Here is a 27,008-nt window from a genome sequence, read left to right on the forward strand (position 1 = left end):
GAAGCAGGCAGCTTGGATTCAGCAGTAAAACTCAGTTCGTTTCAAAGACAAACAAAACAGCAAACAGCAGTCCGCATGAAGAGCGGTCCAACGAAGTTTCCAGGGATTAGCAGAGGCGTAGTCAGGCAGTCCCAGAGTCAAGGCAAGAAAGACTCACGAGTCTGGTTCCGGCAGGGTTGTTCACACGATCAGGAAACACGAAGCTGCAAACAAGAGCTCAGGGCAGGAGTTAAACACAAGGCACACGGTAACGCGACACTTTGAACTCTGCCATCAGTTTGTCCCCAAACTGCTCCTTAAATCTCGTCAGAGTCGCTGGAGTCACTTTCAGCTGCGTCTAATTCCACAGGTGAATCCCGGCTGTGCCATTGTTGCCAGTCAGTACTTCGGGCTCCATCCTGCAAAGTATTATCTGCAACCCAAGTATCATTAAAACCCTGGAATTCATCACTAGACGTGGGAGCATTAATCACATCCATTACTTCCTGAACTTTAGTCCAGTCCAGCTCTTCCTCTTCGCTGTCAAACTCCCCACAATCAGCTATGTCTCTAAGGCGTTTAGCAACAGATCCCACATCGCTATTCGAGCTGCTGGCTACTCTCTTTACACCTCTGTAATCTTCCAGCTCCATTTCCTCGTGAGTAAAACCCTCAAAATCCTCCTCATCCGTAGTCTCTAAGAACAAGTCTCTAATCCGTTTCAGCTGTTGCTGAGCTTCTTCATCCTCTAAACCACGTTTCCTTCTACTACTAGTAGTAGGTGCATGAGACAAACGCTGAGTCTCAACACTTGGAGCGGGTTGTTGCTGTTGTTATGTTTCGAGGATAACAAGGCATACAACAACAAAATCATATCACACGCATATTGTCACGATGCCAGGGCTCTGCCTTTACAGAGGCAGAGATGAACCAAACAAAAACCCAGTTTGTATAAAACAATTGAATTAAAACAGCACTTGCTTTCTGGCTGTTTTAATAGTCCAAAATATATAAAACATAAAGATTGCACTTAGCCACAGAATATAAAACAGAAACAGCAAACACCGTTGCAGGTTCAAGATAACTCCGTAGTCAGAAGGTCCAGTTCAGTCGTCAAACGCCAAGAGTTCAATAAACAAAGTCCAGGGATCAAGAGTCTATCTCATAGTCAAAGGCCAGTCCAAAGGTTCAAGGTTCCAGGCTTCCAAAGTTTCAGGAGACAGGTCAGGACACCAAAAATCCACAAACCTGGGAGAAATCCAGCGGCATCTACCACCAAGATAAAACTAATCCTTTTCTCCCAAAGATGAGTCCCAAGGCTAGCTCCTTATATCCAGAAACACTTAGCTGCAACCCATCTCTTGCATACCTCCACCCTTAATTGCTTTCACCCATGAACTCTTACTTATGTTGCGGAATATACGTTACCCAAGATCATTAGAGTGCTTTTGGAGACAGAAGGAAGATGGAGAGACAGCTAGGCTGATTTCCAGGAGTTTATTCTATCTCCACAGAGGATAGGGTGAACAGTTCCAATGTCTGTCACAACTTTGAAGTCGCAGTTGTTCCCGTTTTTATAGCATAAAATTACTTGTTTTACACATGCGCAGAAAGGATCTGACATTTACACAATACAATCATTAACAGGTGTTTTCATGTATAGTTGCCAAGGACATCTTTATCAGGTCTTGGCAGGCACGTTGTGACCCCAAACATCTGCTCGGTTATATAACTTATCTCAACTTTCCCCCGTTACCCTAAGATGACACATATGTTCAATTGCTTTAAATCTCTAATTGAATTATAACTTTTATATGCTTATAACATAAGATTTGACCAAGGCAGTCTCCTAATCAATCCAGCCTTAATTACTTCCTTATAACTTATTTCTCAATATGAATACCATAAGGAATGTACTTAAAATAAAAGCATTTCTGAAATTGCCTGCTATTTACATTAAGTGGTCAAAGGATGGCGCTCTCTCACCATATGACCTTAGATGTTCCAAGTCTTGGATCGATATATTGATTTCTTTGTCCTGCCAATTTCTCTTGTTGACTTCATATCTATTGTCAACATTGGCTAGAACAAACATCAGCCAGAGCATACTGACCCAAAGTCCAGTGTCAATCAATATCTGTAGGTTTTTGCATACTTTGCTCCCTGGAGCAACTCCCTGGTAGGAACAAGAATCTTCTATTTTATTCTAAATTATTATGATTTCCCTTTATTATTTTATTTTCCTCCTAACAGCTGCCACACTTACAGACTACTCAGCCCTTTAGAATTAAGACTTCCATCACCAACTGCTAGGCCTACCACCGCCAACCACCATCAACTGCAGAACATGATACTTGACACATATACAACAGGAGGAAGTCACTGATTAAAAAGGAAAGCATAATTAGGAGTTAGTAATCTCAAGATGATGGAAGTGCCGGCAGACCATCAGAGCCTCAGTAATTTGTTTGTTTGCTTGATCACTAATTGCTGCTAAGCATTTGAGTCCTTTCTTACGGCAGCATTTTATTGCTTTAGAGTTTTTAGCTTGTATAGTCTTGTGGCTCTACAGTTATATAGTTGTATTGTTTTGTTGCATAAGTCTTACAACCAGCGATTCATAACTCAGCTGATACGAGTGCCTGAAAATAATAACAACAACAACAACAATAATAATAGTTCCCCTTCCTCCCCAGAGCCTCGGCCTCTGTGTCTGCAATGAACCCTTTGCCGGAGTGGACTGTTCCATCCCTCTGGACGCCGGGAAGATTGTCTGGGAGACCCTGATTGACACCCAGCTGACCGCAGTAAGTGTCCACACATGCCTGGCTGGACGATCTGGTGTCCTGACTACCCTTTGGGGTCCTGTGGAGGGTTTTGGAGGGACTTTGGCCACTCTTTCCTCTCGGCAAACTCTGGTTTGAGTCCTTTCCTTCCTTCCTTCCTCAGGACACGGCCAGCCGCTTCCTGCACCGCTTGGGCCACACAATGGTGGAGGGTCCGGACGGCACGCTCTGGATGTTTGGGGGCATGTCCTTGCGGGAGGGCATGCTGGGCAACGTCTACAGGTATGGACTCTTTCAGTGCGAAATAGCACACGTTTTCCACTCCTAGGCATGCCCAGGGTTCGGAAGGCTGGACCTACGGATGGCGCGCTGACCCCCTCCCTTGTTGGGGAAATCGGCCTGTCAAATTCATTTGGACGCAGCCGAAGGAAGAGACCAACAGCAGATTTGGATTTCAGCACTTTACTATTTGCAAAATAGTGGTGACAGTGTCAGCTCTTGCTGAATAAAAAACTGCCACACCCCCAATTGGGGTGGGATTCCAATTATAGCATTTTACAAGCATGTACAGAAGGCTAATTAGTAGGCTTGGTTGATTTACAAAAGGTTCAAAACTCATTTCGGATGTAGGGCGTGCTGGTGGTTCAATTCTAAAGTAAATTCTGATTTTTACAGAATTTTTTTTCAAAACTTTTCAGAACTTCTGAGACTTCCGAATCCTTTCGTGAATGGTTTGAAAGTGTTATTTTGTGTTTCATTGGGTGGTCTTTACTTTGAAAGTAGTACTCCAGAAGCGGGGGAAAGCAAATTCCTTCCTTCTCTGGCTTTAAAACTGGCTTCTCTGGCTTGAGCAAAGGCCAGGAAATTCCTTCCTTCTCTGGCTTTAAAACTGGCTTCTCTGGCTTGAGCAAAGGCCAGGAAATTCCTTCCTTCTCTGGTTTAAAACTGGCTTCTCTGGCTTTAAAACTGGCTTCTCTGGCTTGAGCCAAGGCCAGGAAATTCCTTCCTTCTCTGGTTTAAAACTGGCTTCTCTGGCTTGAGGTGAGGCCAGGAAATTCCTTCCTTCTCTGGTTTAAAACTGGCTTCTCTGGCTTGAGCCGAGGCCAGGAAATTCCTTCCTTCTCTGGCTTTAAAACTGGCTTCTCTGGCTTGAGCCAAGGCCAGGAAATTCCTTCCTTCTCTGGCTTTAAAACTGGCTTCTCTGGCTTGAGCCAAGGCCAGGAAATTCCTTCCTTCTCTGGCTTTAAAACTGGCTTCTCTGGCTTGAGCAAAGGCCAGGAAATTCCTTCCTTCTCTGGCTTTAAAACTGGCTTCTCTGGCTTGAGCCAAGGCCAGGAAATTCCTTCCTTCTCTGGCTTTAAAACTGGCTTCTCTGGCTTGAGCCAAGGCCAGGAAATTCCTTCCTTCTCTGGCTTTAAAACTGGCTTCTCTGGCTTGAGCAAAGGCCAGGAAATTCCTTCCTTCTCTGGTTTAAAACTGGCTTCTCTGGCTTTAAAACTGGCTTCTCTGGCTTGAGCAAAGGCCAGGAAATTCCTTTCTTCTCTTGTTTAAAACTGGCTTCTCTGGCTTGAGCCGAGGCCAGGAAATTCCTTCCTTCTCTGATTTAAAACTGGATACTCTGGCTTTAAAACTGGCTTCTCTGGCTTGAGCCGAGGCCAGGAAATTCCTTCCTTCTCTGGCTTTAAAACTGGCTTCTCTGGCTTGAGCAAAGGCCAGAAAATTCCTTCCTTCTCTGGTTTAAAACTGGCTTCTCTGGCTTGAGCCGAGGCCAGGAAATTCCTTCCTTCTCTGGTTTAAAAATGGCTTCTCTGGCTTGAACCGTGGCTAGAGACCAGAAGTAGGGAAAAGCTGAATCATTTCCGACTCACTTCCTGAGTTGTAACAAAAATGGCGGAAAAAGCTTCGGAAGGGCAAAGGGACTTCCGGTTTTTTTAAAAAGCTTCGATATCGCTTCCAAAAGGTAATTTTAACGAAATTATTACGAGCAATGAGTTATCCGATGCGACTCTATCCATGCCTACTAATTAGCAATGGAATCTTACTGACAAAATGCAATCCTTAGATGTGTGCAGTTGCCTCCAACTTTAATCGTTAAATCAGGCAAAACGTTTATAGTTTACATCATGTAAATACTATCTAGTAAGCCAAATGCCATAGCTGTTTGCATGAGTTATCTCAATGGGTTCGCAGTTATTTGCACAACCTAGCCTTGTGGTGTTATGGGAATTATTCCCAAACCCAAACTTTCCCGGGATCTTACCAGTTCCCTATGAATCCAAAGCAGGAGTCCGAACAGTTTAGCAGGCAAGCACAAGTTTATTCATATTGCGCAATAGGAGACAGACAGAAAGTCATGCATATAGCATGCCAGTCTAAGTCCTGTCTGCCCCGGACCTTCTGGTCCTGGGGTTTATATAGAAGGGTTGTTTACGACAAAAAAGTTCCCCTTTTCCCTTATGGACGGTTTCGGGTTGAGCAAACATCTATTTTGGTGAAAACACTTCAGGGAATCGGCCCACCACAAACGGTTTTACATTTAGTAAGACCCTTCCGTTCTTGTCAACATCTCCCATAGACATTCATTATAGTATAACATATTGCATACATTCTTTACAGTAACTGGCTGACCACATCGGCTAACCACAAACTGTTTCTTGGAACAAGCTGACACGTTGTTGCGACACCTGCTTCAAGAGGCAGAGGCAGAATTTGCATTTTAGATTAAGAAGTTGAAAATATGCTTTTTCCTGACACATATTAAGATAGACAGATCCAAAATGGAGTCACTTTGGTTCATGGCTCCTATCAGTGGTTTTGTCCTAGTTGGCTATGTTAAACAAATGTCAAGCAGGAAAGCTTTGTCAACAACTTCAGGGGAAAGATTCTGGGTAAGGGGTCAAAACATTTTCCTACAGAGAGCAGCCATCTTCACATTCCCCCCTTTTTGCAAGCGATAGATATAGAAGCGTAGCAAACTCAATTACAAATAATATTGTATATCATTATCTTTGTAGTTTCTTTCTAAAGTTGATGGCGTAGATGGAGGTGTTGTGGTGGTGGTTTATATTCCTTTGTCCATCCTAGAAACATTGTCTCGTATTGCTCAACGGCCACTTCGGCATTCGGGTCTTTGTCATTATTCTTTCTCTTGGCAGCACATGAAACAACACTCTCTCGCACATAGATAAGATACAAGGCACACAAATTAATAAGCACAAAAACAAAAGACCCACGAATAAAAACCCGACAAATAATGACTTTAGCCACCCAAAATCTGGCAACCATGAGGTCATCCAATTATACCAACTACCATCACTAGGGGAATATGACTCTCTCATGGTGTCAACAATCTGGTGTAATTTTTTAACATCTGTTTCTATTTCTTCTGTTTTATTGACATAGTGACAGCAAGTGGTGTTTAACCGTACACACAATCCGCCTTCTTTGCTAAGTAAATAATTTAGTGCCAGTTTATGTTGTTATGTTGACCCCATGATTGAGCCGTTGACCACCCACTTCCCTCTCTCTCCCCCCACAGGTACTCCATAGCTGAGCGCCGCTGGACACAGATGCTGGCCGGAACGGAGGACCGCGGCCCAGGCCCCAACCCCCGATACTTCCACGCAGCTGCTTACATCCCCTCTGCCAAAGCCATGTACCTCCTTGGGGGACTGACCGCCGACGGAGTGGCCAGCGACTTCTGGCTGCTCAACCTCACCACCCTGCAATGGAGGCTCATGCAGGTGAGGATGACGCTCTCGTCTCATGGACAACACAGACTGTCCCTGAGTTACAAAAATCCCACTTGCAAATGATTCACAGTGAAGAACAGGTCTAGATTGGATGGCCTTTGGGGGGCCCTGCCACATCTATGATAGCATATCTCTCTATATATATCTATATATTTATATCTGTATAGATATCTATTTATTTATTTAGAACTTTTATAGACCGGTCTTCTCACCTCCGACGAGGGACTCAGGCCGGTTTACAACAGAGGAGTTCATACACAATAGTTAAAACATCACATCCTATAAAACTCTAATATAAAACACATTAAAATACCATCATATAATTACATAAGGCCAAGTCGTCAGAATAAAATTACAATTCATCACCATCCGTCCGTGTGGTCAAGGGTTATTGACTCACTCATCAAATGCCAGGTTCCAGAGCATTTGATATATATACACACACATACACATATATACATATACACCAAGCCTTCCCCGAGTTACAAACGTTGATTTGCCAACAACTCACAGTTAAGAATGGGTCTGGACTGGATGTCCTTTGGGGGTCCCAGCCAAATCTGTGACACTATATGTGTCATTCATATATATATGGACACACACAGGTGTACAGGTTGTCCCTGAGTTACAAATGTCCAACTTGCAAACGCCTCACGGTTAAGAATGGGGATGGACTGGATGGCCTTTGGGAGTCCTTGCCAAATCTGTGACAGTATATCTGTCATTCATACACACACACACACACACATATATATATACACACACACGCACGGAGCTAGACTGGATGGCCTTTGAGGGTCCCTTCCAAGTCTATGATACTATATCTATTATATATATATATATAAATCTATCTATCTATGTATCTATATACACACACATATACAGGCCATCCCCAAGTTACAGACATCCGGCTTTCAAACGACTCACAATTAAGAATGGGGCTGGACTGGATGACCTTCGGGGGACCCTGCAAAAGCTGACACTACATCTGTCATTCATATACATACATACACACACACACACACACACACACCATCCTCAACTTACAAACGTTCAACTTGCAAACAACTCACAGTTAAGAACGGGGCTGGACTGGATGGCCTTTGGGGGGTCCCAGATAAATCTATGATACTGTATTCATCTCATATATATATATATATATATATATACACACACACACCATCCTCAACTTACAAACGTTCAACTTGCAAACAACTCACAGTTAAGAACGGGGCTGGACTGGATGGCCTTTGGGGGGTCCCAGATAAATCTATGATACTGTATTCATCTTATATATACACACACACACACACACACACACACCATCCTCAACTTACAAACGTTCAACTTGCAAAGAACTCACAGTTAAGAACGGGGTTGGACTGGATGGCCTTTGGGGGTCCCTGATAAATTTACGATATTTTATCTTTCTTTTTGCATTTGAAGTCAGGTAAATTTTGGGTCTGTTGCAAAGTTGGCGGGCCATCGCATCACCGTTAAACCCCGCTGCTCGTTAAATCCTCTTTTGGTCCGTACTAGGATCCGTCCATTCCGGCCGTGGCCGGACACACGCTGACGGCGCGGCGTGGCTCCTCCCTGCTGCTCATCGGAGGATATTCTCCGGAGAACGGCTTCAACAAGAAGCTCCTCGAGTACGACGTCCAGTCGGAGGGGTGGCGTTCGGGGAACCAGGCTGGGACTCCCCCCACCGGTGAGCAGAAGGGTTATTAGGGTCAGCAGGCGATGATGGTGATGTTGGGGCGTGGGTAGGCCTCACTCCAAGTCACATGATAGACTAGGCATGGGCAAACTTCGGCCCTCCCTCCAGGTATTTTGGATTGCAACTCCCAGAATTCCTAACACCAAACCTGTGTGTGCTAGTGCTTTGCTTTTAAAGTGTTACTAAAGTTCTGTTGGTGAAAATTTCAGAACTCTAACAAAACTTTCAAAATTTCATTATTGTTTCGTTATTGGCGATTTTTATGACAGAACTAATTAGGAACCGCCATTTATAATGAAATTTTGAGTTTTGTTAGAGTTCCGAAATTTTCACCACCAGAACTTTAGCAATACTTTGTTACTAAAGTTCTGTTGGTGAAAATTTCAGAACTCTAACAAAACTTGCAAAATTTCATTATTGTTTCGTTATTGGCGATTTTTATGACAGAACTAATTAGGAACTGCCATTTATAATGAAATTTTGAAAGTTTTGTTAGAGTTCCGAAATTTTCACCACCAGAACTTTAGCAATACTTTGCTACTAAAGTTCTGGTGGTGAAAATTTCAGAACTCTAACAAAACTTTCAAAATTTCATTCTTGTTTCGTTATTGGAGATTTTTATGACAGAACTACTTAGGAACTGCCATTTATAATGAATTTTTGAGTTTTGTTAGAGTTCCGAAATTTTCACCACCAGAACTTTAGCAATACTTTGTTACTAAAGTTCTGTTGGTGAAAATTTCAGAACTCTAACAAAACTTGCAAAATTTCCTTATTATTTCGTCATTGGTGATTTTTATGACAGAACTAATTAGGAACCGCCATTTATAATGACATTTTGAAAGTTTTGTTAGAGTTCCGAAATTTTCACCACCAGAAATTTAGCAATACTTTGTTACTAAAGTTCTGTTGGTGAAAATTTCAGAACTCTAACAAAACTTTCAAAATTTCATTCTTGTTTCGTTATTGGCGATTTTTATGACAGAACTAATTAGGAACTGCCATTTATAATGAAATTTTGAGTTTTGTTAGAGTTCCGAAATTTTCACCACCAGAACTTTAGCAATACTTTAGAAGCAAAGCTCTAGCGCCCCCTAGTTTTGCACATTGGCAAAAAGCACATTCTTTGTATTGTCGAAGGCTTTCATGGCCGGAATCACTGGGTTGTTGTAGGTTTTTTCGGGCTATATGGCCATGTTCTAGAGGCATTCTCTCCTGACGTTTCACCTGCCAAGCATCCTCAGAGGTAGCGAGGTCTGTTGGAAACTAGGAAAAAGGGGTTTATATATCTGTGGAATGACCAGGATGGGACAAAGGACTCTTGTCTGATGGAGCTAGGTGGGAATGGCTTGTTGTAGGTTTTTCCAGGCTATATGGCCATGTTCTAGAGGCATTCTCTCCTGACGTTTCCCCTGCATCTCTGGCAAGCATCCTCAGAGGTAGTGAGGTCTGGTGGAACTAGGAAAAAGGGTTTATATATCTGTGGAATGACCAAGGTGGGACAAAGGACTCTTGTCTGCTGGAGCTAGGGGAGAGGGTTTCAACTGACCATCTTCATTAGCATATAATGGTCTGACAGAGTCTCAGCAAACTACCAATCCCAGTATTGCATAGCATTGAGTCAATGCAATTCAGTGAGAGATGAGGTCCCTCAAAGAGGTGCAGCTCCTGAAACAGCTTCTGCTTTGGCTCAGCACCACAATTACCGTATTGCATGGATATAATGTGCATATACATTTGGGAGAGCTCATTTATGCAAATCCCAGCATTTTAGAGCATTGAGAAAATGCAAATTCAGTGAGAGATGAGTTTCCTCAAAGAGGTGCAGCTCCTGAAGCAGCTTCCCCTTTGGCTTTGGCTCAGCACTGAGATTACCGTATTGCATGGATATAATGCGCACCTACATTTTGCAGAAGTCGTTTATACAAATCCCAGCATGTCAGAGCATCGAGACAAGGCAAATTCAGTGAGAGATGAGGTCCCGCTTTTGCTTTGGCTCAGCACTGAGATTACCGTATTGCATGGATATAATGCGCACCTTAATTTTGCAAAAGTCATTTATATAAGAGCATTGAGCCAATGCAAATTCAGTGAGAGATGATGTCCCTCAAAGAGGAGCAGCTCCAGAAGCAGCTTCCCCTTTGGCTTTGGCTAATTGTATGATGCAAATTTAATGCGCGCCCCAATTTTGGTCGAGTCATTTATCCCATAAAGGTGAGCATGAGATTCAAATCAAGAAGGTGTATGCATGTTTCCCTCTCTTTCCAGGGTTGTATGGACACTCGGCCGTTTACCACGAGGGCACGGATGCCATATATGTTTTTGGTGGCCACCGCTTTCATGTTGAGATGGTTTCCGCCTCCGCCGAGCTCTACAGCCTCTACTACCCCAACTTGACGTGGAGTTTGCTGGCTCCGTCCCAAGGCCCAAAGGTAAGGCAGTGTAGCACAAGGTTTATTCCTGAGTTATCAGTGTCATTTCCTCATTGGAAATCAATTAGCAATGAACACCTCCCAAGCAGAGGGTGCCTCCAGGCAACAGAGGCCAGGCCACCTCTATGCAGATACCCTCACTGATTGACTTTGCAAACTTCATGGCTACTCAAGGCCATTCAAGCTTGCTCATTGCAACATTCAACGTTCTTTCTCCCACCCTGAACATTATTCCACAGGGATATATACTTGCTTCACTACCTCTATGCAGATACCCTCGCTGATTGACTTTGCAAATTTCATGGCTACTCAAAGCCATTCAAGCTTGCTCATTGCAACATTCAACGTTCTTTTTCCCACCCTGGACATTATTCCACAGGTATATTTGCTTCACTACCTCTATGCAGGTACCCTCACTGATTGACTTTGCAAATTTCATGGCTACTCAATGCCATTCAAGCTTGCTCATTGCAACATTCAACGTTCTTTCTCCCACCCTGGATGTTATTCCACAGGTATATTTGCTTCACTACCTCTATGCAGGTACCCTCACTGATTGACTTTGCAAATTTCATGGCTACTCAAGGCCATTCAAGCTTGCTCATTGCAACATTCAACGTTCTTTCTCCCACCCTGGACATTATTCCACAGGGATATTTGCTTCACTACCTCTATGCAGGTACCCTCACTGATTGACTTTGCAAACTTCATGCCTACTCAAGGCCATTCAAACTTGCTCATTGCAACATTCAACATTTTTTTCCCAACCTGGACATTATTCCACAGGTATATTTGCTTCACTACCTCTGCAGATACCTTCGCTGATTGACTTTGCAAATTTAATGGCTGTTCAAAGCCATTCAAGCTTGCTCATTGCAACATTCAGTGTTCTTTCTACCAGCCTGGACGTTATTCCACAGGTATACATTCCACTTGCTTCACTACCTCTATGCAGATACCCTCGCTGATTGACTTTGTAAACTTCATGGCTACTCAATGCTATTTCAGGCTTGCTAATTGCAATGCTCACACTTGCTTCAAACAGACACGGGTTCTTTCTCCCACCCTGGACATCATTCCACAGAGGGTGCCTCCAGGCAACAGAGGTCAGGCCACCTCTATGCAGATCCCCTCACTGATTGACTTTGAAGCTTCACGGCTATTCAATGCTACTTAAGCTCTCTAATTGCAACATCATTTATTTACTTATTTATTTGCAGTATTTATAGCCCGCCCTTTTCACCCCACAGGCGACTCAGGGCAGATCACAATGCACATAGACATGGCAAACATTCAATGCCATTTAGACATACAACATATACATAGAGAGACACGCAGAGGCTATTTAACTTTCCAGCTTCATGAGGGTATGTTCTGAATTCCGGCCACCGGGGGAGCTGTCGCTTCACCGTCCACTTGTCACACTGATGGAGTACTTCCTCATTCTTTTGCATGATGCTGGAGAGTTTTATGGCGTCGTAAATTAGTTAAGTTTATGCTCGAATTCCAGCCACTGGGGGAGCTGTCGCTTCGCTGTTCACTTGTCACACTGATGGAGTACTTCCTCATTCTTTTGCATGATGCTGGAGAGTTTTATGGTGTGGTAAATTAGTTAAATTAGTTTTATGGTGTCGTAAATTAGTTAAATTATCCTCTCCGCATAAGTGGTACCTAAATTTCCTACTTGACAGATGCAACTGTCTTTCAGGCTGCAAAGGTTGACAGCAAGCTAGACTATTAATGGTTGGGAGCTTACTCCAACTGCAACTCATGACCTTTCAGTCAGTAGTTATTTTCAATGCAGCTGACTCCCAACCAGATGCGCCACAACCCGGTCCAGAAACATTCACACTTGCTTTAAACAGACAAGAGTTCTTCCAGCCTGGACACTATTCCACAGGTGTGTGTGTATACACACATACACACACACACATATATATATATACACACACACATGTATACACTTCCCTTTCGACTCACACCAAATCCTCTGAAGATGCCATTAGCCACCGATGCAGGCAAAACGTCAGGAGAGAATGCTACTGCAACCTGAAAAACTCACAACAACCCAGTGATTCCGGCCACGAAAGCCTTCGACAGGAAGTGTGTTCCTTCCTCCTTTAAACCTGTTTTCCGTCTTCCCTTCTGCAGCCTCTGGCGCACTTTTTCCACGTGGCGGCCGTCCTGAAGGACACCATGGTGGTGATCGGAGGGCGCACGGAGCACGAGAACTTCACCAACCACCTCTTCTTCTACCAGCTGAACTGCAACACCTGGATCCTCCCCAACAGCACAGGTGAGCCAGGTGCAGAAGGGATCACCTGGAAGCATTGCTTCGTGGCTTGCAAGAGGGCAATGCTCCAGGCAAATCGAAGGAATGGGATAAAATGGTGCAGAACTGGAAAATAATACCTTCTCTCAGAATTCAGAAGATGTTCTCTACCTGGTTTGAAAGTGTCATTTCCTGTTTAATTGTGTGCCTCGGACTTTGAAAGTAGTTGCTCGACAGCAGAAACTTTTGTTGTTTTTGAGCCTGCTGCAAAGGGTATTGAATTGGTCTTACTTCCTGTATATACTCGAGTATAAGCCTAGTTTTCCAGCCCCTTTTTTAGGCTGAAAAAGCTCCCCTCGGCTTATACTCGAATCAAAGTTATTTATTATTTCATTCTGTTATTAGTATTGTTTTTATTTCATGTATTATTTTACTTCCTTTATTATTATTACATTTACAGTATTTTACCCTATTATTATTATTACATTTATTATACTTTATTATTATTGCATTTATTATTTTACTCTATTATTACATTTATTATTTTGCTCTATTATTACTGTTATTATTGCATTTCAAGTGACTGCCGCATCCCCTTGACCACCGATATATAACCTCAAGTAAACAAGAACATTTTTTGTCATGGAAAGTACTCTCTTTCCAGCCCCTCTCCCTTGACCTTTTGATGGAAAGGACCTTCTTGTACCTGCAGACTCTGCTCTTAACCACAACCTTTGAACTTAACCACAACACAACTTCCGACCTCTACATGTCAGATCTTAAATGTTTCTTAAAAACATTTTTCTTAAAAAAATTTCTTAACAAATGTTTCTTAAATGTTTCTTAGAAACATTTTCTTCCGTGTTGCTCTTTTTCTACAGAGAAAGGGTATGTTTCTCTTTTGCTGTTAATTTCATTCAAAGCCCCTTGCTTAGCGTTTGCGAATTTCACTCAAAGGCCCTTTCAAAACCACTTGGTGAATTGACACAAAATTTGTACACAATACACCTGTCAGGGCAACAAATGACTCACTCGTAAAACACTGAAAAACACAGCAAAAGAGACTTAAAAAGCCAAAAAATGCATCATAACACATATGCACAACCACATATATGCACATATACACACACACAAAACACATATACACAGACCGGGCCACAGCAATGTGTGACGGGATGGCTAGTGAACAATATAACAATACTAATACTATCATATAAGATTCCTCTCCCTTCTTGTTGCCTCAGCCTCGTTCTTAAGTAGAAGTCGTTTGCAAGTCGGACGTTTGCAACTCAGGGACGGCCCGTCCTTGCAGTTCGGTGTGCGCATGCCTGTTCTCGTCCCCTGAGATGACGGCTTCCCTTTTCTCTTGCAGCGGGGGCCGTGGTGGGGGAGCCGCTGAGGGCCTCCATTGCGCACGCGGTGGCCTCGGTGGGGGGCCGCCTCTTCCTCTCGGGGGGCTTTGACGGGGTGGCGCTGGGCCGCATGCTCTCCCTCTCGCTGCCCGCCGACCCCTGCCTGGTCTTCCCCTCGCGCCACGCCTGCAACGCCTCCAGCGCCTCCTGCGCATGGTGCCACGGGGGGTGCCTCTCCGCTGACGCCGCCGAAAGGTAAACGACACCCCCCTTCCTCTCCCCCCCCTCGTGCTCCTCATTCCCTCTTCTGAACCCTAGAGATGGAGGAAGGGGAGGAAAGAGAGTGGGAAGGGGCACCCAAAGGCCATCCAGTCCACCCCAAGTCTGCCAGTAGATGGAGAAAGAGGGACATTGTTCAGCTGAAATTGATCTTTTCCCTTCCTTCCTTCCTTCCTTCCTTCTCTCTCTCTCCCTTCCTTTCATCCATCCATCCATCCCTCTCTTCCCTATTTCCTTCCTTCCTTCCTTTCGAACTTTCCTCTTTCTTTCACTCATTCCATCTTCCCTTCTTCTTTCTTTCACTCCCTTCATTTCCTCCATACTTCCTCTCCTTTCTTCAACCTCCCTCCCTCCTTCCTTCCTTCCTTCCTTCCTTCCTTACTTCCTCCCTCCCCCTTCATTTCCCTCCTTCCATTCCTTTCTTCCCCTCTTTCCTTCCTTCCTTCCCACCCATCCTCTCCTCTTCCTTCTTTCTCTCCCTTCTTTCCTGCCATCTCCCTCTCTCCCTCCCTATTTTTCCCCCTCTCTTCCCTTCATCCATCCATCCTTCCTTCCTCCCTCTCTCTCCTTCCTCCCTTCTGTCCTTCCACACCTCCTTCTGTCCTCCTCCATCACCCTTCCTTCCTTCCTTCCTTCCTTCCCATCAATCCTCTTTTCTTCCTTCTTGCCCTCCTTTCTTTCCTGCCATTTCCCTCCCTCCTTCCCTATTTTTTCCCCTTCCCTTCTTCCTCCCTCCCTCCCTCTCTCTCCTTCCTCCTTTCTGTCTTTCCACACATCCTTCTCTGTCCTCCTCCATCACCCTTCCTTCCTTCCTTCCTTCCTTCCTTCCTTCCTTCCTTCCTTCCTTCCTTCCTTCCTTCCCATCCATCCTCTCCTCTTCCTTCTTGTCCTCCTTTCTTTCCTGACATCTCCCTCCTTCCTTATTTCCCCCCCTTTTCTTCCCTTCTTCCTCCCTCCCTCCCTCCCTCCCTCCCTCCCTCTCCTTCCTCCCTTCTGTCCTTCCACACCTCCTTCTGTCCTCCTCCATCACCCTCCCTCCCTCTCTCTCCTTCCTTCCTTCCTTCCAGGCAGGGCTGTTCCTTGGGGGGCTCCTCTTGCTTCCCGACCCCGCGCTCCGCGGACGAGTGCCGCCGCCTCAAGACCTGCAGCGAATGCCTTTCCCAGCATCCCCGGGCCATGGCCCACAGCCTGGGCATCCCGGTGAGTACAGCTGGCACTGTCCTGGCATGGGAAGGGGCACCCCAGGGCCATCCAGCCCACCCTAGCCAGTCAACAGGGAGGCAACGCGACCTGAGTGTGTCCGCTTTGCAGGCGGTGCCGCAGTGCAAGTGGTGCACCAACTGCCCCGAGGGCGCCTGCATCGGCAGCGCGGGCAGCTGCACCTCGGAGAACGACTGCCGCATCAACCAGCGGGAGATCTTCGTGGCCAGCAACTGCTCCGAGATCTCCTGCGAGGCCTCCGACTGCGCCAAGTGCACCGCCTCCGGGAAGTGCATGTGGACGCGACAGTTCAAGCGCACCGGTGAGCATTGATTTACGGCAATGGTGGAGCATGCGCTGCAGAGATTCAGAAGCCAGGGAAGCTGATGCAATGGGGAGGTTCTCAGGACAATGGATGAGGCTCTGGGTGGACACATAATAATAATAATAATAATAATAATAATAATAATAATAATAATAATTGTTGTTGTTGTTGTTATTATTATTATTATTACAATTGTCTGATTGCCCCTGACATGATAAATAAATATTTATTATTATTATTTTATTTATTTATCATTTCAGGGGCAACCAGACAATTGTAATAATAATAATAATAATAATAATAATAATAATAATAATAATACATTATTTGTATTTCACCCTATCTCCTCAATTGATCAATCAGTCAGTCATGGACTAATCAGTTAATCAATCCAATTGCATTGCATAAGTGGCCCCAAAGGATGGAAAGGATCTTTGGACAGTTGGATGAGGCTCTGGGTGGACTAATCAATCGATCAATCAATTAAATTTCTCAGGAGGATGGAAAGGTTTTCAGGACAATGGATGATGCTCTGGGTCGACAAATAATAATAATAATAATAATAATAATAATAATAATAATTATTATTATTTTATTTATTTATCGTGTCAGGGGCAACCAGACAATTGTAGTAGTAGTAGTAGTAGTAATAATAATAATAATAACAACAACAACAACAACAATAAATAATAATCCTTTATTTGCATTTAACCCTATCTCCCCTAGGGGACTCGATTGATCAATCAGTCAGTCATGGACTAATCAGTTAATCAATCCAATTGCATTGGATAAGTGGCCCCAAAGGATGGAAAGGTTCTTTGGGCAGTTGGATGAGGCTCTGGGTGAACTAATCAATTGATCAATCAATCAATTAAATTGCAGTGAATAGGTGACCCAGGAGGATGGAATGTTTTCGGGATAATGGATGAGGATCTGGGTGGACTAATCAATTGATCAATCAATCAGGGACTAATCAATCACTCAATCATGGACTAATCTATTGATCTGTTAATCAAATTGCTTTTGAAAAGGTGGCCCATGAGGATGGAAAGGTTTGTAGTACAGTGGATGAGGCTTTGGATGGACTAATCAGTTGATCAATCAATCAGTCAATCAATCAGAGACTAATCAGTCACCCAATCATGGACTAATCTATTGATCAGTCAATCAAATTGCTTTTGAATAGGTGGCCCATGAAGATGGAAAGGTTTTTGGGACAATAGATGAGGATCTGGGTGGACTAATCAATTGATCAATCAATCAATCAATCAATCAGGGACTAATCTATCAATCATGGACTAATCTATCAATTGGTCAGTCAAATTGCATTGAATTGGTGGCCCAAAAGAATGGAAAGGTTCATAGCACAATGGATGAGGCTCTGGGTGGACCAATTAATTCCTCAATTGATCAATCGATCAGTTAATCAAATTGCATTGAATAGGTGGCCCAGGATGTTGGGAACAGTTTTGGGACACTGGATGAGGTTCTAGGTTGGCTAATCAGTTGATCAGTCAGTTAGTCAGTCTTGGACTCATCAGTTGATCAATTTATCAATCAAATTGCATTGAATAGGTTGCCTAGGAGGTTGGAGAGGTTCTCAGGACAATGGATGACTCCCTGGGTGGACTCATCAATCAATCAGTCAGTCAATTAAATTTCATTGAAGAGGTGGCCCAGGACGTTGGGATGGTTTTTGGAAAAATTAACTAATCAATCAATCACTCAATCCAATAACATTGAATAAGTGGCCCAGGAGGATGGGAAGGTTTCGGAGTCAATGGACTAATAAATTGATCAATCAATCAGTCAATCAAATTGCATTGAATAGGTGGCCCAGGAGGATGGGAAGGTTTCGGAGACAATGGACTAATAAATTGATCCATCAATCAGTCAGTCAATCAAATTGCATTGAATAGGTGGCCTAGGAGGTTGAGAAGGTTTTGGAGACAATGGACTAATAAATTGATCAATCAATCAGTCAATCAAATTGCATTGAACAGGTGGCCTAGGAAGTTGGGACGGTTCTTGGGACAATGGATGAGGCTCTAGGTGGACCAATCAATCAATGAATCAGATAGTGGGAGGTGAGATGGTGCATTTTCACCTGCTTTCAGGTGTGGTTCAGAGAGAGTAGTCGGAGGTTAGATGGCCATCTGCCAAGAGGAATTCGGGGGTGTACTTCCTGCCTGGCAGAAGGGGTTGGACTGGATGGCCCTTGGGGTGCCCTCCAGCTCTAGGTTCCTGGGATTCTCTGATTGACAGGGGAGACGCGGCGCATCCTGAGCGTGCAGCCCACCTACGACTGGACCTGCTTCAGCCACTCGCTCCTGAACGTCTCCCCGATGCCCGTGGAGTCCTCCCCGCCCTTGGCCTGCCCCACGCCCTGCCACAACCACAGCACGTGCGCAGAGTGCCTCAGCTCCAAGGGGGCCGACGGCGGGTGGCAGCAGTGCGTCTGGAGCGTCTCCTTGCAGCAGGTAAGGCTCTCCTGCAAGCTGCGTCACTCAGGTGTGTCCTGAGTGCAATGCAAATGCACCATGCATAATTGTATTTCTGGTGCATAATTCAGATTTGTTTTGTGCACAACACAAATACACCATGCATAATTGTATTTTCAGTGCATAATTCCAATTTGTATTGTGTGCAATGCAAAACTACCATATATAATTCAGATTGGTGGGTGGATTTGTGTTGTGGCAGTGCACACATACCATGGATAATTTTATTTTCAGTATATAATTCAGATTGGTGTTGTGTGCAATGCAAATACACCATGCATAATTGTTTTTCCAGTGCATAATTCAGATTTGTATTGTGCACAACGCAAATACACCATGCATAATTGTATTTCCGGTGCATAATTCAGATTTGTGTTGTGGAAAAAGCAAATATACCATGCATTATTTTATTTCTGGTGCATAATTCAGATTTATATTTTGCACAACGCAAATACACCATGCATAATTGTATTTCCGGTGCATAATTCAGATTTGTGTTGGGCGCAACGCAAATACACCATGCATAATTGTATTTCTGGTGCATAATTCAGATTTGTGTTGTGCGCAACGCAAAGGTACCATGCATAATTGTATCTGCGGTGCATAATTCGGATTTGTATTGTGCACAACGCAAATACACCATGCATAATTGTATTTCCGGTGCATAATTCGGATTTGTGTTGTGCAAAAAGCAAATATACCATGCATTATTTTATTTCTGGTGCATAATTCAGATTTATATTTTGCACAACGCAAATACACCATGCATAATTGTATTTCCGGTGCATAATTCAGATTTGTGTTGGGCGCAACGCAAATACACCATGCATAATTGTATTTCTGGTGCATAATTCAGATTTGTGTTGTGCGCAACGCAAAGGTACCATGCATAATTGTATCTGCGGTGCATAATTCGGATTTGTATTGTGCACAACGCAAATACACCATGCATAATTGTATTTCCGGTGCATAATTCGGATTTGTGTTGTGCGCAACGCAAAGGTACCATGCATAATTGTATCTGGGGTGCATAATTCGGATTTGTGTTGTGCGCAACGCAAATACACCATGCATAATTGTATTTCCGGTGCATAATTCAGATTTGTGTTGTGCACAACGCAAAGGTACCATGCATAAATGTATTTCCGGTGCATAATTCGGATTTGTGTTGTGCGCAGTGCAAATACACCATGCATAATTTTATTTTCAGTGCATAATTCCGATTTGTATTGCGTGTAATGCAAACATATCATCCATAATTCAAACTGGTGGGTGCATTTCCGTTCTGGGCAGTGCACACGTACCATGGATAATTTTATTTTCAGTACATAATTCAGATTTGTGTTGTGTGCATTGTGGAAATACCATGCATAATTGTATTTCCGGTGCATAGTTTAGAGTATGTTGTAGGCAGTGCAAATACACCATGCATAATTTTATTTTCAGTGCATAATTCAGATTGATGGGTGCATTTCTGTTGTGGGCACTGCAGATATACCACAGATAATGTTATTTCTGTTGCATAATTCAGATGTGTGTTGTGTGCAGTGCTAATGCACCATGCATAATTGTATTTCCGGTGCATAGTTTAGATTATGTTGTAGGCAGTGCAAATATACCACACATAATTGTATTTCCGGTGCATGGTTGAGATGTTGTGCGCACCTGTGAAGTGTGGCCTGAGCCTCCTTTTCTTCCTCCTTGCAGTGCATGAGCCCCACGTACCTGCCCATGCGCTGTGCGGCCGGGATGTGCGGCCGGGTGCTGAGCGGCTCCGAGAGCTGTGCGCCGTCCTGTGCGCGGTTCCAGCAGTGCGCCCTTTGCATCCAGCAGCCGCGGTGCGGGTGGTGCGGCCTCCGTGGGGAGAACGGCAAGGGGCGCTGCATGGAAGGCGGGCGCAGCGGACCAAGGCAAGGTGGGTGACAGGTGCAAGCCAGACCTCCCATTTCGTTTCGGCCTGTATGTGTATGAGGGTTGAATGAAAAGTAATGCCTCCATCTTCGCAACTCCTCAACAGATGGCAGTACAGGCATGTGGCATGTACTGGCTTGTTCAGTCGACTCTCCTCTACAGTTCCATTTCAGCGGGAAGCCTTAGCATTGAACGGTTGTGTTGTTAAAATGAAAAGTAATGCCTCCACCTTCGTAACTCCTCGACAGATGGCAGTCCTGGTATGCGGCAGGTACTGGCTTGTTCAGTCGACTCTCCTCTACAGTTCCATTTCAGCGGGAAGCCTTAGCATTGAACGGTTGTGTTGTTAAAATGAAAAGTAATGCCTCCACCTTCGTAACTCCTCGACAGATGGCAGTCCTGGTATGCGGCAGGTACTGGCTTGTTCAGTCGACTCTCCTCTACAGTTCCATTTCAGCGGGAAGCCTTAGCATTGAACGGTTGTGTTGTTAAAATGAAAAGTAATGCCTCCACCTTCGTAACTCCTCGACAGATGGCAGTCCTGGTATGCGGCAGGTACTGGCTTGTTCAGTCGACTCTCCTCTACAGTTCCATTTCAGCGGGAAGCCTTAGCATTGAACGGTTGTGTTGTTAAAATGAAAAGTAATGCCTCCACCTTCGTAACTCCTCGACAGATGGCAGTCCTGGTATGCGGCAGGTACTGGCTTGTTCAGTCGACTCTCCTCTACAGTTCCATTTCAGCGGGAAGCCTTAGCATTGAACGGTTGTGTTGTTAAAATGAAAAGTAATGCCTCCACCTTCGTAACTCCTCGACAGATGGCAGTATTGGTATGCGGCAGGTACTGGCTTGTTCAGTAGACTCTCCTCTACAGTTCCATTCTGGCAGGAAGCCTTAGCATTGAACGGTTGTGTTGTTAAAGTGAAAAGTAATGCCTCCACCTTCGTAACTCCTCATAATACCTATGTGGCAGGTACTGGCTTGTTCAGTAGACTCTCCTCTACAGTTCCATAGCCGGTACCTGCCGCATCCCAGTACTGCCATCTGTTAAGGAGTTACGAAGGTGGAGGCATTACTTTCCATCCAACCCTCCAAATGGAATTGTAGAGGAGAGTCTACTGAACAAGCCAGTACCTGCCGCATCCCAGTACTGCCATCTGTTAAGGAGGTACGAAGGTAGAGGCATTACTTTCCATCCAACCCTCCAAATGGAATTGTAGAGGAGAGTCTACTGAACAAGCCAGTACCTGCCGCATCCCAGTACTGCCATCTGTTAAGGAGTTACGAAGGTGGAGGCATTACTTTCCATCCAACCCTCCAAATGGAATTGTAGAGGAGAGTCTACTGAACAAGCCAGTACCTGCCGCATCCCAGTACTGCCATCTGTTAAGGAGTTACGAAGGTGGAGGCATTACTTTCCATCCAACCCTCCAAATGGAATTGTAGAGGAGAGTCTTCTGAACAAGCCAGTACCTGCCGCATACCAGTACTGCCATCTGTTGAGGAGTTACAAAGGTGGAGGCATTACTTTTCATTCAACCCTCGTACATATGTATGCATGATATATGTCTATATATGTGTGTGTTTGGGATAGATATAGTATCATAGATTTGGAAGGGACCTCCAAAGGGCATCCAGTCCAGCCCCGTTCCTTAACGATGTGTCATTTGTAAATTGAACACAGCCTGTATATATGTATGCATATTTGTGTGTGTAATGTATGTATGTGTGTATATATATATATGAGATAGATATAGTATCATAGATTTGGAAGGGACCCCTAAAGGCCATCCAGTCTAGCCCCGTTCTTAGCCAGGAGTCCTTTGAAAGTCAGATATTTGTAACTCAGGGCCTGTATGTATATATGTGTGTGCGTGATATATGGATATATATGAGATAGATATAGTATCGTAGATTTGGAAGGGACCCACAAAGGCCATCCAGTCCAGCCCTGTTCTTAACTGTTAGTCGGATGTTTGTAACTCCGGGAACCAGGACACAATGGAGCCGTTGGTTCAAATTGCAGGAAGTGAGAGCCCACTAACACATAAGGAAGGGCTTTGTGTTGCTCAGAGCGCTGTCCTCCCTCGCAGGGCTGGCGGAGTCCTGCGGGCCGAAGGCGGACTGGGCGTTCATGTCCTGCGCTCCGGAGAACGAGTGCTTGAACGGTCACCACGACTGCAACGAGACGCAGAACTGCAGCGACCTGCCGCAAGGCTATCAGTGCACCTGCAAGAACGGATACACGCTGGACAAGTGAGTGCGGAGAGGCGCCAAAGCCAAATGTGGACATGGATAGGAACCTCAAACAGAATGGAATTTTGGTTTGAAATCTAGCAATACATTTAAGTTGGACTATAATGATTATATGTACCCAGGTTAGTCCAGATCTAACAAAGCCACAGAGGAGTCTTTGTGGTACAAACCAACAAATGCGCATTCCCTTGTATTTCTTTTTTGGGGCTGTAGCACCAAATAGAATTAAATATTTGTTTGAAACCCAGCCATGATTTTAAGTTGGACTATAATGATTATATGTACCCATGTTAGTCCAGATCCAACAAAGCCACAGAGGAGCCTTTGTGGTACAAACCAACAAATGCGCATTCCCATTTATTTCTTTTTTGGGGCTCTAGCACCAAATAGAATTGAATATTTGTTTGAAACTCAGCTATGATTTTAAGTTGGACTATAATGATTATATGTACCCATGTTAGTCCAGATCCAACAAAGCCACAGAGGAGCCTTTGTGGTACAAACCAACAAATGCGCATTCCCATTTATTTCTTTTTTGGGGCTCTAGCACCAGATAGAATTGAATATTTGTTTGAAACTCAGCTATGATTTTAAGTTGGACTATAATGATTATATGTACCCATGTTAGTCCAGATCCAACAAAGCCACAGAGGAGCCTTTGTGGTACAAACCAACAAATGCGCATTCCCATTTATTTCTTTTTTGGGGCTCTAGCACCAAATAGAATTGAATATTTGTTTGAAACTCAGCTATGATTTTAAGTTGGACTATAATGATTATATGTACCCATGTTAGTCCAGATCCAACAAAGCCACAGAGGAGCCTTTGTGGTACAAACCAACAAATGCGCATTCCCATTTATTTCTTTTTTGGGGCTCTAGCACCAGATAGAATTGAATATTTGTTTGAAACTCAGCTATGATTTTAAGTTGGACTATAATGATTATATGTACCCATGTTAGTCCAGATCCAACAAAGCCACAGAGGAGCCTTTGTGGTACAAACCAACAAATGCGCATTCCCATTTATTTCTTTTTTGGGGCTCTAGCACCAAATAGAATTGAATATTTGTTTGAAACTCAGCTATGATTTTAAGTTGGACTATAATGATTATATGTACCCATGTTAGTCCAGATCCAACAAAGCCACAGAGGAGCCTTTGTGGTACAAACCAACAAATGCGCATTCCCATATATTTCTTTTTTGGGGCACTAGCACCAGATAGAATTGAATATTTGTTTGAAACCCAGCCATGATTTTAAGTTGGACTATAATGATTATATGTACCCAGGTTAGTCCAGATTCATCAAAGCCACAGAGGAGCCTTTGTGGTACAAACCAACAAGTGCGCATTCCCTTGTATTTCTTTTTTGGGGCTCTGACACCAAATAGGATTGAATATTTGTTTGAAACCCAGCCATGATTTTAAGTTGGACTATAATGAATACATGTACCCAGGTTGGTCCAGATCCAGCAAAGCCATAGAGGAGCCTTTGTGGTACAAACCAACAAATGCGCATTCCCGTTTATTTCTTTTTTGGGGCTCTAGCACCAAATAGAATTGAATATTTGTTTGAAACTCAGCTATGATTTTAAGTTGGACTATAATGATTATATGTACCCAGGTTGGTCCAGATCCATCAAAGCCACGGAGGACACTTTGTGGTACAAACCAACAAATGTGCATTCCCATTTATTTATTTTTGCGGTCTTAATCCCAAATGGGATGAAATTATTGCTTGAAACACAGCAATGATTTTAAGTTGGACTATAGTGAATATATGTACCTAGGATGGTCCAGATCCATCAAAGCCATGGAGGACACTTTGTGGTACAAACCAACAAATGCGCATTCCCATTTATTCGTTTTTGGGGCCGTAGCAGCAAATGGAATGGACTTTTTCTTTGAAACCCAGAAATGATTTTAATTTGGACTATAATGAAAACATATACCCAGGTTGGTCCAAATCCATCAAAGCTACAGAGGAGCCTTTGTGGTACAAACCAACAAATGTTCATTCCCACTTTTTTGAGATGGAAGTTTTTCCTTGAAACCCAGTGGTGGGCCTGACAGTCCTCTTCCTGGTCTATTTCAGCGTGACGGGCCTGTGCAGGCCGGTGTGTGAGCAGGGCTGTGTGAATGGGACGTGCGCGGAGCCCAACGCCTGCCACTGCCACTTTGGCTACGTGGGGCGCAACTGCTCCGTGGAGTGCCACTGCAACAAGCACAGCAACTGCCTGGGAGTGGAGGCCCAGGACCAGTGCCTCCAGTGCTACAACAACACCATGGTGAGGGGGCCGGGGTATTTTCACGCGTTTCCATGCACTTGGGGAAATTCCCACGTTCTTGTATGGAGTGTTGCAATGTCATTCTCTCTCTCTCCCTATATCGATCGATTGATCGATCAATAGATGGAAAGAGGAAGGAAAGGGGAAGGAAGGAAGGAATGAAAGAGAGAGAGAAAGAGACGAATGAAAGAAAATGAGAAGAAAGGAGAAATGAAAGAAAAGGAAGGAAGGAAGAAACAAACATAGGAAGGAAGGAAGGAACATAGGAAGAAACGAAGGAAGGAGGGAGGGAAAGGAAGGAACAAACAAATGTAGGAAGGAAGGAAAGGAAAGGAAGGAAAAAACATAGGTAGGTAGGTAGGTAGGAAGGAAGGAAGGAAGGAAGAAACAAAGGAGGGGAAGGGAAGAAGGAAGGAAGGAACAAACAAACATAGGAAGGAGGGAAGGAAGGAAGAAACAAAAGAAGGAAGGGAAGAAGGAAGGAACAAACAAAAATAGGAAGGAAGCAAGGAAAGAAGAAACAGGAAGGAAGGAAGGAAGAAACATAGGAAGGAAGGAAGAAACAAAAGAAGGGAGGGAGGGGAAGAAGGAAGGAAGGAACAAACAAACGTAGGAAGGAAGGAAGGAAGGAAGAAACAAAAGAAGGAGGGGAAGGGAGGAAGGAAGGAACAAACAAACATAGGAAGGAAGGAAGAAACAAAAGAAGGAAGGGAAGAAGGAAGGAAGGAAGGAAGGAACATAGGAAGGAAGGAAGAAACAAAAGAAGGGAGGGAGGGGAAGAAGGAAGGAAGGAACAAACAAATGTAGGAAGGAAGGAAGGAAGGAAGGAAGAAACAAAAGAAGGAGGGGAAGGGAGGAAGGAAGGAACAAACAAACATAGGAAGGAAGGAAGAAACAAAAGAAGGGAGGGAGGGGAAGAAGGAAGGAAGGAACAAACAAATGTAGGAAGGAAGGAAGGAAGAAACAGAAGGAATGGAAGAAGGAAGGAAGGAAGGAAGGAAGGAAGGAAGGAAGAAACAAAAGAAGGAAGGGAAGGGAAGAAGGAAGGAAGGAACAAACAAATGTAGGAAGGAAGGAAGAAACAAAAGAAGGAATGGAAGAAGGAAGGAAGGAAGGAAGGAAGGAAGGAAGGAAGGAAGGAAGAAACATAGGAAGGAAGGAAGAAACAAAAGAAGGGAGGGAGGGGAAGAAGGAAGGAAGGAACAAACAAATGTAGGAAGGAAGGAAGAAACAAAAGAAGGAATGGAAGAAGGAAGGAAGGAAGGAAGGAAGGAAGGAAGGAAGGAAGAAACATAGGAAGGAAGGAAGAAACAAAAGAAGGAAGGGAAGGGAAGAAGGAAGGAAGGAACAAACAAACGTAGGAAGGAAGGAAAGGAAGGAAGGAAGAAACATAGGAAGGAAGGAAGAAACAAAAGAAGGGAGGGAGAGGAAGAAGGAAGGAAGGAACAAACAAATGTAGGAAGGAAGGAAGGAAGGAAGGAAGGAAGGAAGGAAGAAACAAAAGAAGGAGGGGAAGGGAGGAAGGAAGGAACAAACAAACATAGGAAGGAAGGAAGAAACAAAAGAAGGGAGGGAGGGGAAGAAGGAAGGAAGGAACAAACAAATGTAGGAAGGAAGGAAGGAAGAAACAAAAGAAGGAATGGAAGAAGGAAGGAAGGAAGAAACATAGGAAGGAAGGAAGAAACAAAAGAAGGGAGGGAGAGGAAGAAGGAAGGAAGGAACAAACAAATGTAGGAAGGAAGGAAGGAAGGAAGGAAGGAAGAAACAAAAGAAGGAGGGGAAGGGAGGAAGGAAGGAACAAACAAACATAGGAAGGAAGGAAGAAACAAAAGAAGGAAGGGAAGAAGGAAGGAAGGAAGGAAGGAAGGAAGGAAGAAACAAACATAGGAAGGAAGGAAGAAACAAAAGAAGGAAGGGAAGAAGGAAGGAAGGAAGGAAGGAAGGAAGGAAGAAACA

At 44.0% G+C, this 27,008-nt stretch overlaps 1 protein-coding gene across 1 annotated transcript in view; it reads left to right on the top strand.

Annotated features, from left to right (window-relative positions):
* The window catches only part of LOC132765029 (multiple epidermal growth factor-like domains protein 8), a 103,666-nt gene that overhangs the window by 65,228 nt on the left and 11,430 nt on the right, over positions 1-27,008 (top strand). Inside the window, exons 27-39 of the mRNA XM_067461197.1 lie at positions 2,676-2,786; positions 2,929-3,047; positions 6,304-6,508; positions 8,057-8,228; positions 10,506-10,669; positions 12,821-12,965; positions 14,314-14,548; positions 15,640-15,772; positions 15,884-16,094; positions 18,363-18,577; positions 20,306-20,513; positions 22,601-22,763; positions 24,860-25,052. Of these exons, the coding sequence (XP_067317298.1) occupies positions 2,676-2,786; positions 2,929-3,047; positions 6,304-6,508; positions 8,057-8,228; positions 10,506-10,669; positions 12,821-12,965; positions 14,314-14,548; positions 15,640-15,772; positions 15,884-16,094; positions 18,363-18,577; positions 20,306-20,513; positions 22,601-22,763; positions 24,860-25,052 (2,274 nt within the window). The remainder of the gene's footprint in view (positions 1-2,675; positions 2,787-2,928; positions 3,048-6,303; positions 6,509-8,056; positions 8,229-10,505; positions 10,670-12,820; positions 12,966-14,313; positions 14,549-15,639; positions 15,773-15,883; positions 16,095-18,362; positions 18,578-20,305; positions 20,514-22,600; positions 22,764-24,859; positions 25,053-27,008) is intronic.

The sequence above is a fragment of the Anolis sagrei genome, chromosome X, assembly GCF_037176765.1.
Source record: "Anolis sagrei isolate rAnoSag1 chromosome X, rAnoSag1.mat, whole genome shotgun sequence".
Classification (NCBI taxonomy): domain Eukaryota; kingdom Metazoa; phylum Chordata; class Lepidosauria; order Squamata; family Dactyloidae; genus Anolis; species Anolis sagrei.